Source organism: Hevea brasiliensis, chromosome 11, assembly GCF_030052815.1.
Source record: "Hevea brasiliensis isolate MT/VB/25A 57/8 chromosome 11, ASM3005281v1, whole genome shotgun sequence".
Classification (NCBI taxonomy): Eukaryota; Viridiplantae; Streptophyta; class Magnoliopsida; order Malpighiales; family Euphorbiaceae; genus Hevea; species Hevea brasiliensis.
In genome coordinates, this window is record NC_079503.1 from 92,754,156 (window position 1) to 92,768,425 (window position 14,270).

At 30.5% G+C, this 14,270-nt stretch overlaps 2 protein-coding genes and 1 long non-coding RNA gene across 4 annotated transcripts; 2 read left to right on the forward strand and 1 right to left on the reverse strand.

Moving 5' to 3' along the window:
- Nucleotides 1–1,973: 1,973 nt before the first annotated feature.
- On the forward strand, nt 1,974–8,166 carry LOC110661976 (protein GID8 homolog). Of its 2 annotated transcripts, none has more exons than XM_058130318.1 (7): nt 1,974–2,212; nt 2,341–2,449; nt 3,094–3,253; nt 3,378–3,481; nt 4,326–4,457; nt 5,036–5,192; nt 7,804–8,166. In XM_058130318.1, the coding sequence occupies exons 2-7, from the start codon at nt 2,399–2,401 to the stop codon at nt 7,923–7,925; spliced, it is 726 nt and encodes a 241-aa protein (XP_057986301.1). In that variant the 5' UTR covers nt 1,974–2,212; nt 2,341–2,398; the 3' UTR covers nt 7,926–8,166. The 2 variants fall into 2 exon arrangements, with proteins under 2 accessions (XP_057986301.1, XP_057986299.1); XM_058130316.1 differs by having other exon boundaries at nt 1,975–2,212; nt 3,375–3,481.
- Nucleotides 8,167–8,224: 58 nt separating this feature from the next.
- On the reverse strand, nt 8,225–10,076 carry LOC131170673 (uncharacterized). Its single transcript, XR_009141456.1, has 2 exons — nt 8,900–10,076; nt 8,225–8,820 (listed from the first exon to the last, which is right to left on the reverse strand). It is a non-coding gene; the product is annotated as an uncharacterized LOC131170673 (long non-coding RNA).
- A 2,038-nt stretch (nt 10,077–12,114) lies between these two features.
- Nucleotides 12,115–13,607, forward strand: LOC110661965 (uncharacterized). Its single transcript, XM_058129492.1, has one exon. The coding sequence runs from the start codon at nt 12,489–12,491 to the stop codon at nt 13,605–13,607; it is 1,119 nt and encodes a 372-aa protein (XP_057985475.1). The 5' UTR covers nt 12,115–12,488.
- The last annotated feature ends 663 nt before the right edge of the window (nt 13,608–14,270 follow it).

The following is a 14,270-nucleotide window of genomic DNA, read 5'->3' on the forward strand; positions in this document are numbered from 1 at the left end:
ATTTTATAAATCATTGCCTTTGAGCAATTATAGTATTAAAAAAAAAAAAAACAATGTTTATCCATTATTTTATAAGTAAGATATACATAGAGCCTAACTAGCAGGCCTAAACCAAAGAATTCCAACTCAGGAACAACCCAACTCATAGCTACAAGAAAGGTTCCTAAACTCAATATACATTAAGGCCATTACAGTGAGCCCAATATACCAGAAGCTCAGCTCACAATTCAAACCCTAGCTAGGGCAGAATCCACCACACAGGGGCACGACGGTGTCATCTTCTTTCTGGTAGTCGCTAGAATTTCCATCGCACAAAAGAAGTCCAGGCCAGAACCAATTGCCAATTTGTGTAAGAGTGTCAATTTAATCTATACGAATTCTTGGAATCTTTGATATTATTATTGAAATTATTATTAAAAAAATTATTTTTTTAAATATATATATTAAAAAATAATTTAAAATTTAGATTTATAAATTGTAATTATAAAAATATTAAAATAATATAATAATTTTTTTAAAATAATTTTTTAAATAATATTTAAAAACATATTTTTATTCAAAAAAATAATTTCAACTATCCAAACACAATACCAAACAAACATTTTATCATGCATCCTACTTCACCCCTAATCATCCCTTCATATATATATATATATATATATATATATATATATATATATATATATATATATATATATATTACAATATAAACCTTAATTAAAAAAAAATAACAATTCTTTAAATTTAATAATTTATTTTTTATAAATCTATTTTTTATTTTTTTTATTCAATAATTCTATAACACATAAACACTTTATATAGAATTTGAACTTAAACACTTTAATTTTAAAATTAACATAATTATTGTTAGCACACCAAATTTTTTTATGATTTTTACATATTTTTAATATCAAATTATTGAATTAGGAACATTTTTATTCAATATATGAAATTATCATATTAATATATTTTTTTATTTTTAATTATTAAACTTTCATTATTGTATTCATTTAATATTTACAAATAAATCAATCGTTCATATATTTTAATAGAAAAATTTTGATGATATATAAAGAGATCATTACATTTTTAGTGTAAAATGCATTTTATTATTTTTTAGAACTGGACACTCAATTAATAAGAATTTAAAAATTATAATATATAATTCATATAAAATTAAGAATAAATCAATAATATTATCTTGAAATTTAATGATGTAAGTATACAATCACTATAATTATATAAATAATTTCACCATATTAAAAAAAATGTGAAGACATGATTTCACAAATATTTTATTAAATAATATTAATTAATTATCACACTTATTATTAATAAAATAAATTTAAAAAAATTACAAACTCGTGTATATTTGTGGATTGTGATTCAAATGCTAAAAGATTTAATTTTTTAATATATAAAAAATTTAAAAAGATTTAATAAATAAATATTTAATTAATTTCAATTAAAATTTAAAAAGCTGGATTGATTGTAATTAAAAATGGTAAGAGGTTAATATCATCCTTGTATTTATTAGAAAATTTTGATTAAATCTATTTTTAATTTTTTGTCAAAATTAATTTAAAATTAATTTAATTAAAAAATAAAATTTCTTAATTAAATTTCTTAATTTATTGATTTAAATTAAAATTAAGAAATTTAATTTTTGAATTAAATTTTTATTTAAAATTTTTAAATAAAAAATTTTAACTTATTAATTTTTTAGCTAAATTGAATTTAAAATAAATAATAAGTTAATTTAAATAAAAAAATTAAAAATAAAATAAAATAAAATAATTTTTTTAATAATTAAAGGATAAAATTTAACCGCAAATCTAGGCCCAAGTATAATCCCATGATCACGAGAGATCAAAGATGTTATTCACGTAACGTACGTTCACCGTAACCCGGCCCATATTGAAGAAAGCGGATCCAAACCAACATAACCCGAATCACAACCCGAGGAAAAAAAAACTAGCTCCAAAACTCCATAGACAGACGCCGAGAGCTGGCGATAGTATCTCAAAGAAGCAAGGCATCGAAATTCGAAGGCCACTCTGATTCAACACTGCACGAAAACCTTATCTTATACATATATATTCCGATTTTCAATATTCTTCCGGAAATTTTCCAGGAAAAATTAGAACTGCAGCCTCCACTCACATCTCTACTCTGATAGAATTAGGTTCTTTTTTTTTTTTAATTTTATCTGGTGAGTGTTAGTGAGAAAATTGGGATATCTTGTGTAATGTGACGGTGTTTATATATATATATATATCTATAAACGAAAGATTTTGTTTTGTATATGCTGAGTTTTGGATTTTTTTTTTTTGGGTACAGGGATTAGCGGATATCTGGTTTTTGGGATATCGATGGGCTTGATGGTGGTTGTGCACTGATGTCACTGTTCTGGATTGTGATTCGTCGGCTTGCAGAGATCGAGGCAATGGTAATTGTTATTGTTCATATTTTCTTTTTGTGTTAATTTTGGTTTGCTTCACGGGTTTTAAGTGATTCACTCTGATTCATGATGTTGTTGTTTTTAGTTTACTCTTACTGAAAATTTTCATTTAATGCTTTAGTTAATGGAATGGAGCTGATCGTTCATGGTTTTAGACTTCTTTTTTTTTTTTTTTGCCTTATTAACTTGTACAAATGGTGATACTAATTAGGTAGGGGTGTGCTGCATTTGCAGTTTGATTGATTTTGTTGATAGGTGTGGGCTGTACTTCATTGCCAATAAAAATTTGACGGAGAAAAGTAGATTATTCAATTGAAATTAATGAGAAGACTCGGAAACAAAGTGGCTGAATGAGTGTCTGGAGTAACTGAGCTTTGAGTTTTGCTTTCTGTTATTTGATCCAATTGGGTGTTTAAGGACCACTTCTTTGTGTTATTCTTTTATTTTTTCACACTAATACCGATATAGGAACTGCAACATATGAGATTTTGCATCCACAACAAATTGATTTGTTTGAAAATTAAATATTATAGATATGATGGTGTAAGACTTTTTGAACCTTAATGCCAAGATATGTCCAGAGTAAATTTATAATATGGTAGTGTGCTCATGCTCATTTTTATTGTGCACAGGCTATGTCGAAAAAGGTGATTACAAGAGAAGAGTGGGAAAAGAAGCTCAATGATGTAAACATTAGGAAAAAAGACATGAATAAATTGGTGATGAATTTTCTTGTTACTGAGGGTTATGTTGATGCTGCCGAGAAATTCCGGATGGAGTCTGGAACTGAACGTATCCTTAGTTCCTTAGTTTTTTGTTGTAGCATTTTTCCTATTACTGGTGTCTAATGCCATTTGGTTTTGGTTGGTTTATATGTGGCAACAATTTTGTGATTTTCCTTATTAACCAATAGCAGATATAGATCTTGCAACAATCACAGATCGCATGGCTGTTAAGAAGGCAGTACAATCTGGAAATGTGGAGGATGCAATTGAGAAAGTTAATGATTTAAATCCTGAGGTAGGATGTGTTTGCAGTGAGTCTTTTTGTGTCTATCATTTTTTTTCAAGTAAAATTCTGTTGTGACGATCCTTATTTGGCTTGCTAGTTTCTTTATTTTGTTAAATTTTCAAGGGCTACTGCTGTTTGTTTATCTCAATCATGGATATTTTTTAACCATCTCTTCTACACCAGGATTAAGGAGACCAGTTTAGCCAGTCATCTATATGACTGTGGAATTGTGGTTACATGTGTATTACCCTTTAATTTTGCTTAACAGCTATGTTGCTTGTTCACTTAACAGAAAGTTTTGCAAAATTAATACTTTAACCTGATGTTAACGGGTCATGATATAAATATCATTTCCTTGCTTGCATTACTGGTATTACAGTTTCATAAAAATAGGCCATGAATCTATGATTATGTATGCTAAAAGGATTTGATTGCAGGATGAATCCTTATAAGCAGGGAAGGATGGATGTTTTTTGGAAATAGTTTATGTGGTAGAAGAATAAGCCACAAGATTACACTTTGCAAGCTGTGTCACTGTGGCCCCAGTTAGGTCAATGATTAGGATCTCATAACCAACTTTTATAGATGGTCCTTGACATATTATTTAGTTTGTATCCACTATAAACTGTAGAGTAATTAAGAAAACCAGGAAAAAAACAAAAGGCTTATACATTTTGGTGGCTGTAGAAATTTAGAAAGATAAGTACTTCTCAAATGTAGGATGATCTTCTAGTCATCATTGTGGAGCTTGGAGTTTTGCTTTATGATTTGCTTAATTTTAGTTATGTGAGGAACATTCACACCTTAACATTCCTTTCATCTAGATTTTCCTCTTGTGAAATTCTGTATGCAGATACTGGATACAAATCCCCAACTGTTTTTCCATCTCCAACAGCAGCGGTTGATAGAATTGATTCGAAATGGAAAAGTAGAAGAGGCTTTGGAGTTTGCTCAGGAGGAGCTTGCACCTAGGGGTGAAGAAAATGTAATTTCAAAACATTGTCATGCCTACTTTGTTTGCATTATAAATGCCTGTTTGGCATTGCTTTTGGAATTTGGAGGGCTGAAACTGTTTTTCTAAATAAAAGCATCATTTTAGATGCTATTGAAAAAAAAAAGTTTGAAAAAAGCTGTTTTATTATTTTAGTGTTCTTATGATTAAAACTTATCAATTTTAATTTTAAATTATTTTTAATACTCTCTAATTAGTATATTAAAAAGTTATTTTCTCAACAGTAATGTCAAACAGGCTCTAAGTTTGTCATCAAAGTTTCTCTGGTCTGGTCTACCAATTAGTTTTAGCTCAGTGGTACTAGAGTCATCTCTAGGACTGTGAGGTCTCGAGTTCAAGTCCAAATTGGAGCCAATTGTACCCAAAAAAAAAAAAAAGAAAAATTCCCTCTGGTCTGTTTTGTTGTCAATGTGGTTGAACTTCATTGATTGAGTGGTTTATTATTGTTCAAATTTTATTCAACGCTCAAAGTCAAAGAACAATATTTCAGCATTAAACTGCATATCCTTAATTACTATACATGTCTCTGAAAAAGTTGAAGTTTTCTGCAGCAAAGTTTTTTAGAAGAGTTGGAGAGGACTGTTGCGCTGCTGGCTTTTGAAGATGTCACCAACTGCCCTGTTGGAGAACTTCTGGACATTTCACAACGCCTGAAGACAGCTAGTGAAGTGAATGCAGCCATCCTAACTAGCCAGAGTCATGAAAAAGGTAAATGTGTTTGTTGTTTCTAATAGTTGTCATATTTTACTAATGACAAATATTGAATTTTAACTCCTAGTTATGTTAGATTTACTGATGAAAAATTGCTTCATTTTGAGAAAATATGAGGTTCTTATGGAGGATCAAGTTGCAAGTACCCTGCTGTAACATATTTCAAGCATCTAAAGTTTTATAATTCAGCAGTAGGAGAAAATGAAAAGAAGCAACACTTGGTTGGCTCTTTGACTGACTAAGCTTGGAAGCATGAAATTGAACCTATATTTCAGCTATTCTAGATACCTGAGTCGCTGAAATTATTTTACTCTGTGGCTGTTAGCATTATCCCTGGACATCCACCAAATTCTCTAAAGTTTACATAAATAAACGATTTGATAGGAGTTTACTCTGCTGGATCAGTTAGATAACAAGCTTTTAACGCTCACGCTTAATGCTGTGGGTATTAATATTTTTTTATATTTATTATATTAATATGATTAATACATAAAAATATTTATGTTAAATATAATTATAATAATATAAAATATTATTATTGCATCTTATAAATAAAATTATTATCTATAAATAATTATTAAAATCATTTAGTAAATTCAATTGAAATAAAATTTTGAGTATTCATCATATTGTATATTAGTTATGTGTATAAATTTAATTTAACACCAACTAATATCAATAATATAATAGTTATCATTTAATTATTATAATACATTGAATAAAATATAATTTGATAATAAAAAAAATTAATTATAGAGTCTAATTATAAAAGAAAATAATAGTAAAACTGTTAAAAAAACTAAAAAAACATAACACTATTCTTATGGTGAGTATATCTTAATTAATAGATTTCATATAAAAATAATATATATGTGCATTATTTTAAAATACTTTTTTAATTATTAAAAATAAATTAAATATATTGTAGGTTACATCAAAATATAAGAGCATAGTAAATTTAACTATTTGTTACTTAAAAACTAAATTTATACATTTAATCGACTAACAACTCAGAATATATATTATGAAAAAATCTATAAAACATTATTTTTTAATATTTTTTAGACAATAATAATAATAATAATAATATAATGTAAATCAAATAATTTAAAGTAGCGTTTATAGTAAAAAATAAAAATAAAAATAAAAAAGAAGAAATATTGCTAAAATAAATGAACAATTCGTTGCTTATATACTTTTCTCATAATGAGATAAAAGTCTTAAATATAATGTTGATGCATAAAGTAAAATTTATTTTCTCACAAAATAAAATTGATTTAATAAAAATAGTAATAATTAATGCAAATTCAATTATTAAATACTCAAATAATTTAAAAACAATCAAAATGATGATAAAAAAAAATAAAATAGTTAAAAAATAATTTAAAATTATATATGAACACTTAATTGATTTAAAAATTAAAATAAATAAATATAAAATCAAAAATTCAAATAATAACATAAAACACCAAAATAAAAAATTTAAGAGAGACTCAAGCGTTTGTTCTAGTTCAAACGATTCAAATAATTAAAAAAAAAAAAAATATATATATATATATATAATGTCAAAAGATTTCAAAATATATCATGTAAAAATTAAAAAGAAAGTATTCATTTTTAATAATCAATCAGAAAAATTAAAAAAAAAAGACAAAAAATTATAACATGGTAAAATGATGACGACTTTGAATATTATTTTAAAATTATTTTAATGAAAATAATAATAATTAAATAATTTAAATTAAAGTAGAAAATTAAAAAGAAAAGAAGAGAAGGCAAGGTTATTTATTATTAAATTATGTTTACGTTTATCATTTAACAATGATTTTTTTAGGCAACGGAATTGTTATTTGTAATAGAAAGTAAAATGGAAACACAGGAAGACTTGAAGGATGCAAAGACAATTGAAGAAAATAAAAATTAAAAGGAAAAGATAAGAAAAAATACTATGAGTAAAGACTAAAGAGGTACTTTTACTGTTCTCAAGAACAGTTTGAGAATGGTAAAAGTTAGCCCTCTTTTAGTATAATATAATAATAATAATAATGTTCTGAAAATAGGCTTTTGATTTTAATTAAAACATTTTTTAAGTCATTGTAACTATTTGCGAAGTTCCCATTGATATTGTACCTTGTACCTTCAAGGACCAACCAAATGGTGTTTCCCTTTGCTCAATAGTAGTAAGCCATAGAAATTGCTTTTTCACTTAAATGGTCGTCAATGCACATATTCTTTTTCTTGGAGGTGGATTTGTGTAGCCAAGGGGGGAGCTTCCTACTACAGATACCTTTTGAAATTGATAATTAATTTCCAACTTGAATGCAAAAGAGCTTTCTGGAAACAAGTTACAGATAATTAATTTTTAATAATTCTATTTGACAATATTTGACAGACTCTCAAAAGATTAACAGCAGAGGTTAAGGTGCATGCATTTGATATCTGATCCTTGTATTTTTTTTTTTTTTTTTTTTTTTGTGTTTTGGTACAATCTTGTTTCTTTATTTTATTTTAGATGGTTTGTTTACTTGACATGATCATCTTTATATCTATATATTAAAAAAATATATATATTCAGTTATTCAGAGTTTTCTGATTTGGCATACTGCAGATCCAAAGCTTCCAAGTTTGTTAAAAATGTTGATATGGGCTCAGAACCAACTTGATGAGAAAGCTGCTTATCCTCGAATAAACGACCTATCTACTGCCATGCTTGAAGACCCTTCAGTTTGAAAGGCTATGTGGTGTTGTGGAAGATTTGGATCGTCTTAGAATGAAAACATGTAGTTGATGAAATCATCAAATTTGTGTATTGTGTTTACATAATGACTCTAGGCAGTTATTTGTTGGATGATGATAGAATTTGATTGATGATAGAATTTGGTTGATGCTTATTCTCTTCTTCTAAGATGTTCAATGGCCTAAACTCTGGTGTAATTGATTTTTTTTTTACAAATGCAATCAGCTTTATTTGTAGACTTTGCATGTTATAAATTGACATTTTACCTGGGGAAAAACGAAAGTAGCACAAGTGAATGGAAGGCTAATTATCATAATATTTAAAAAATATCATTGATAGAACTGGGAACGAAGAAAAGAATAGTACAAATTCTTCTCCTGAAGAAATAGCTGACATGCTGCTTAAGTGGATGCTTTCTGGTCTATGGCTGTAGTAAATTTGATAACCTAAGCATTACTCAATGGTGCAACAAAATTGACCAGCCAAAGGGAAGGTCTTAATCGAAAACAATATAAAGAGATATCCTCGACATAAATTGCTTGGAGCTGCTGGCAAAATTTGAAAGGGTTTGAGAAACAGGGGAGGTTGTTGGTGTTGCAAATGGAGCAGCTGAGTTTTAGGACTAGCTTGGCCAAGTTGCTAAATAATTCGAGTTGGCTGAGCAGGATTGGATTTGGAGGTACATTTTAAGAATTATGGTGCCATTGTTCATTTAATGCTGCAGAGTTCTGCTAGACCAGACCAGTAAGGAGCACTTCCCTCAGCGACTTACCTAAGAAGAGTAGGAGACCAACTTTTGCACTGATGTGTATGCATTTGTCCCAGCTACAAGCTGGTGATTTGGGGTACTTGTATGCCCCCATCTACATTGGTTGCTTCTACAAGACACTTTGAATAAAATCTTTTACTACTGAAAGGGGGCAAAAGGAAACTTAAGAATGAGAACTAAAAATGGAAGGTGAAATACTTTTCCTGGACAAACTGCTTCTCTTTACCAATTGAAAACCCAACCAAACCTACAATGAAAAGATGTAGCAATTAATGCCACCAAAAGATCCCAATCTAAAAGCAAAACAGAAATACCAAATAAATAAAACCAATATTCTTTCCATCCCTTAAGATTCTTCCCACAGAACATAAATCCATATAGTCTTATTGCCATCCTGACTCTTTCCAGGTTTCACTTCATATCTTCTTCCTCCACCAAAGTGGCAGCAACCATCATCAAAATTGAGAGCATAACTAGAAGGATCATATTGGAAATTGACCTGCTGTTTGCCTCCATTCTTCACGGCCTTCTTCACTGCTGCCTTCACTCTCCAAAACAAGCTCTTGCATTGCTTCTTACTGAAACTATTCATCCATTCCAATCCCCCAATCAAACCCATATTCAAACCCAAAAAGAGATATATCTTGATGAACTAGGAAGTTGGCTGGAAAAAGTCTCTGGCTTTATAAAGAGAAGCAGAGTAACAGTAACTTGCCAAAGAAGCACAGGTGTGAGAATAAAAACAACCGAAAAAAAGGCCTCAACTTTTGAAGGTGGGGAAACAAGAATGGACGGGGAAAGAAAAAAAAGCAAATCTTTTGGGTCTTTCAAAGAAGCTGCTACAGCTACAGCTGCCAGTCTCCATAGGCATGAGCTCTTTTTGGCTTTACATTGGGATGCTCAAATTCCATCATCTAATACAAGAAAAGGTTGAGAGAGAGAGAGAGGAGAGAGGTTGCAGTGGCCAGAGAGCCTCCCTCTCCCTAGGGTCCTATCACTATCAGATAGTTGTCGTAGTTAGAGTGGAACAGCGATCCTTTGTTCCTAGGGCACTTCTTAAAGAATCTGAGCTTTTTTATAACCCTTCTGTCTGCTGGGGGAGGCATGTTTTTTCACTGGCATTAACTCCATTTTGATATCCACCACTGGAGCGAGTTACTGGGAAAACACAACTTGACAAGATCAAAGCCATTGCATTGCAAAAGCTTTAATCTAATTATATAAAAATGGGGTGGTGAGAAGCCATTAAAAAATGGGTTTTAATCAGCTGTAAATGCCACATTTTTTTACAAAAAATGAAGGAATTACCAGCTGGTTTTTACAAGACATGGAGGGGCAGTGAGTGGAATCAATGGACACAAGCAAGGAGAAGCCGAGCCAATTCGATATGAGTTTGATTTAATTGATATGATTGTTGATAAATAACCATAATTATATCATAGTAATAAAATATATTTGGTAGTTTGATTTCTACAACGTTAAAATTTTTATTTTTATTTTTAATCTTTTTAATTTTAATTTTTTATTTGTATACACCCCCAATCAAAAGCTATTAAAAATTATTTTATATTAAATTTAATATATTTAATTAAAATTTTTTCAAATTATTAAATATTTTTTAAAAATTTTTTATAAAGTTTCATCTGTAGTAGCAAATAGCCTCAAAATTTAAGCTCATTAGATATGTATAATGTACTGAATTTATGTTAATGCAAAATGAAAAAAAAAATCAAGTAAAAAAAAATCTGTACCACTGAAAAGGAAATGCTGCACAGAACGAAGTGGGACTATTGCTAGTTCCATTCATTGCCTTCTGGATTTTGTAGGTTTTCCTCTGTGTCTTTCATTTCCAAAGCCATTTTGCCTCTCTATACATGTTCCCTTTTGTCTCACTTCCCCCACCAGCCCACCATCCCTACCACCACCTTCTCTCACCCTCTCCTCTTCCTAACTACACCACTTTTAGTCTTCCACGTTGTAACTTGTGGACCCATTTTCAGATCAGCCGTCAACTATCTTGTCTTAAATCTTGGCTCATTTGTGTGCTTGGCTCCCAAGTCCAAAAGGGTTATCTCTAGTTTTTATTTTGGCTGAATATATAAGCTTTGCACCAAAAGTCAATTACCCTCACTTTAATTCATCTCATTTTATATCTAAATTTTATAAATCTTAAATATATAAAAATATAACTATTAAACCCCTAAACTTAACAAAAATATTACAAAAAATCAAAATATGCGTAAATTATTTTTACTTGTTCGTTAAATAGTTACGTTTTATTTAAGTGTTAAATAATATGCAACTAAAAATAAAAGTGAAAATTCAGAAGCTAAAAGAAAATTTTCAGTTTTTTTTTTTTGTGTGAATGTGTATAAGTTTATCTTATCATTTAATAATTAAATTTTGAAGGGTCAAATTTTGACTCATGGCGTTTTCTTCCAGTGGGTACGTAGCTCCTTCCTTAGCTGGGGATGACTCACTACTGGACCCAGCATAGCAATCTTGATGGGTGAAAGGTTGGATGCCAGTGGAAAGTTAGGCTTAACCATAACCAGAACAAGAACAAGAACATGCATAGAGAATAATGTACACTACAAGGCCAAATTATTCATGGCAGACTCTCACGTTACCTTTTTCAGTCTAGTTGCTTTTGAGTCCCTCTCAATGTCAGCTGCTTCTCCAATGCAAGTGTTTTGTTCTTATTTGTATGCTTATGGTTTCTTCTTTAGGTTACTCAGCAACATGCTTTCTTTCTGATGAGTTCTGACCTTTCATGGAGAAGTTATTTAAATGAAAATAAAAATAAAACAATAGTTGCCAAATGGGCCTCCTTTGTTTTTTGGATACTTGAATTTGGGCTTTGATTATTAGAGCCCAACACTCCTCATTGTCAAAAGCTTGCTTTCATTCTTCTATGGATTTTACATAGACAAATAAAATAATGGTGATGGAAGTTGATTGATCACCTTGTCACATGCCTTGAGCATTAAAAAAGACTTCGTCAATGACATCAAAATCTGCAAAGATGAAAAGCAGATAAAGAAGATATGAGATCCCCAGAAGCTAACACGAGTAAAAAGGAAGCCTAGTGCCTATGAGCCGAACTTGTATTGGCTTATGGGTGAGATTCTTCCATGGATCTCTTCTGGATTTACTCCCTACAGTTTTCTTGCTTTTTCAGACAGCTTACAATACTTCGTTTCATATCCTTTCATAAAAAGAACAAACACACACTCTCTTTTCTATACATTATGAGTCAGAAAATATATTAAAATTGACACTTGTTTAATCAATGACCTTTAGCATTGTTTCTATAGCCATGAGGTCTTAAGTTCTAGTGTTTAAAAACAAAATGAATGCCTTTCACTTTGGCTATTAACAATGTGCATTGTCAAAAAGCATACAGTGACAGATTTATTATTTTAATCAAGATTTCTCCGAAGTTTTAGAATCTAATTTCCTTTATAGTTAGCCTTGAACTCTCCGAAATTTGTTGCTTGTAGTGCAAAGATGACACTGCAAGATACAATAACCTACCAAAATGTACCCTTCAATTCTTTTATCAATCAATGATCAACAAGGAAACCCTAGATTTTACCTCCAAATTTAGAAGCTACCCATCCTCCATGTGCATGCAAAATTTTTAGTCGATGCTCACAAACAACCCCTTACGTTGTTTTCTCCGCTTGCCTTCTCTATAAGTTCCATTTCTCTTTATCTCTCATTTCCCATTTGATTTAGGCCATATAGCAACCACTTATACTCTACCACCTCCCCTACAAGTCCAATGGGTCCCTCCCATTCTCCACTCCGACCAGTAACTTCACCACCTTCATCAGAATTTTCTTTGTCTAAATATAGGGTCTGTGCCTCATTTTGTCACAAGAATACTTCCAATTGGATAGAATCCTATGATCCATCTAACAACACTTGGAGTCATCTCAGTCCAATTCCAGGCCTGCTTAGTAACCATGTCTTGAAGGATTTTGTAATGGTTTCATTAGCCGATTCAATTTACATTATTGGTGGACGATTATGTCAAAAGGAAAGATCACCTCTCAAATCCAATGATGATTTCGAAGAACTTAATGATGTTGGGGTTGAAGTCAGATCATCTGTCCTACGTTACAATGTTCTATTAAATGAATGGTTTCACTGTGCACCCATGAAAATGCCTCGCTATTATTTTGCTTGTACGACATGGGAAAATAAAATTTATGTTGCAGGTGGTAAGTCCAATTTGGCTAGTGCCAGAGGGACTTCGACTGCCGAAGTTTATGATCCAATTCTTGATGTGTGGACTCCTTTACCAAGTATGAGCACGTTAAGGTACAAATGTGCAGGTGTAACATTTCAAGGTAAGATTCATGTGGTCGGAGGGTTTGCAGTGAGAGTGGATTCAAATAAAACGGAGCCGTTTATAATGGAACGAAGCTCTGCTGAGGTGTACGACGTGCAGGCAGGGAAGTGGGACCTCCTGGCAAGGATGTGGCAACTAGATATCCCACCTAATCAAATTGTGGCCCTTGGCGGGAGACTGTTCAGCTCCGGCGACTGCTTAAAAGCTTGGAAAGGTCACATAGAAGCATATGATGGGAGGCTTAATATGTGGGATGTGGTTGATGGGTCACATTTACAAACTCTCAATTCTGCTATTTCCACATCAGACGCCAACTCAGAAAATTGGTCACCAAGGCAACGGCTTTACCTCACAATGGCACCAATAGGGACCCATTTGTATTTCCTGGCAGGGTATCGGATGGCTGGGGAATTGTCACGTACGATCTCAATGGTTCATATTTTTGACACCTTAGCTAGAAGTGATGCATGGAGGAGCTTTGAACCGGTGGAAGAAGATGGAGAAAAGGAGCTGTGTAGCCATTGTTGTGTCGTTCAAATTTCTTAAATGCTTGATTTTCCACCATTTTCATTATTATTATTATTATTATCTCTTGTGTCTGTTTAGTAGGCAAAACACAAAATTATAGTACTGCAATTACAAGGTTTTGTCTAATATTTATAAATGTCGTTGTCGCTCCACTTTAGAGTTATGGCAACTAATCCACGCGATTTTGCTTAGGTTATTACCAAATAAAATAGTTATTAGGCTTAGTTAAAAAAAAAAAAAAAAAAAAAAAAGCTGAAAGTATTTTTTTTCCCTTAATTTTTATAGTCTATTTTTAAATTTTATCTCGTGTTTTATTAAAAAATTTCTGAATTTGAAATTTGTTTCACAAAAATACCTTCAACCTATTATGATAGATTTTCATATTACAAAAATAATAAAATTATCTTTTTATCTCATTTTCTTTCACATTTAAAAATATTGGCCGTTTTAATCATAATTTGAATTTATCTCAAAAATACTAATGTCATCACAATAATACTTAATTCTTGAAAGAAGAAGTATTCACCCTTAATCAGAAAATGCTGAAATTACATTTATAGACATAAAATTATAGTTTAGATAAATTTTTTAATTTGAAAGCTTGCTATTATATGTTATAATAATTTTTCGTGAAACAAAATTAAAGTTTATGAATTTTTTAATAACAAATTGAAGTTAAGA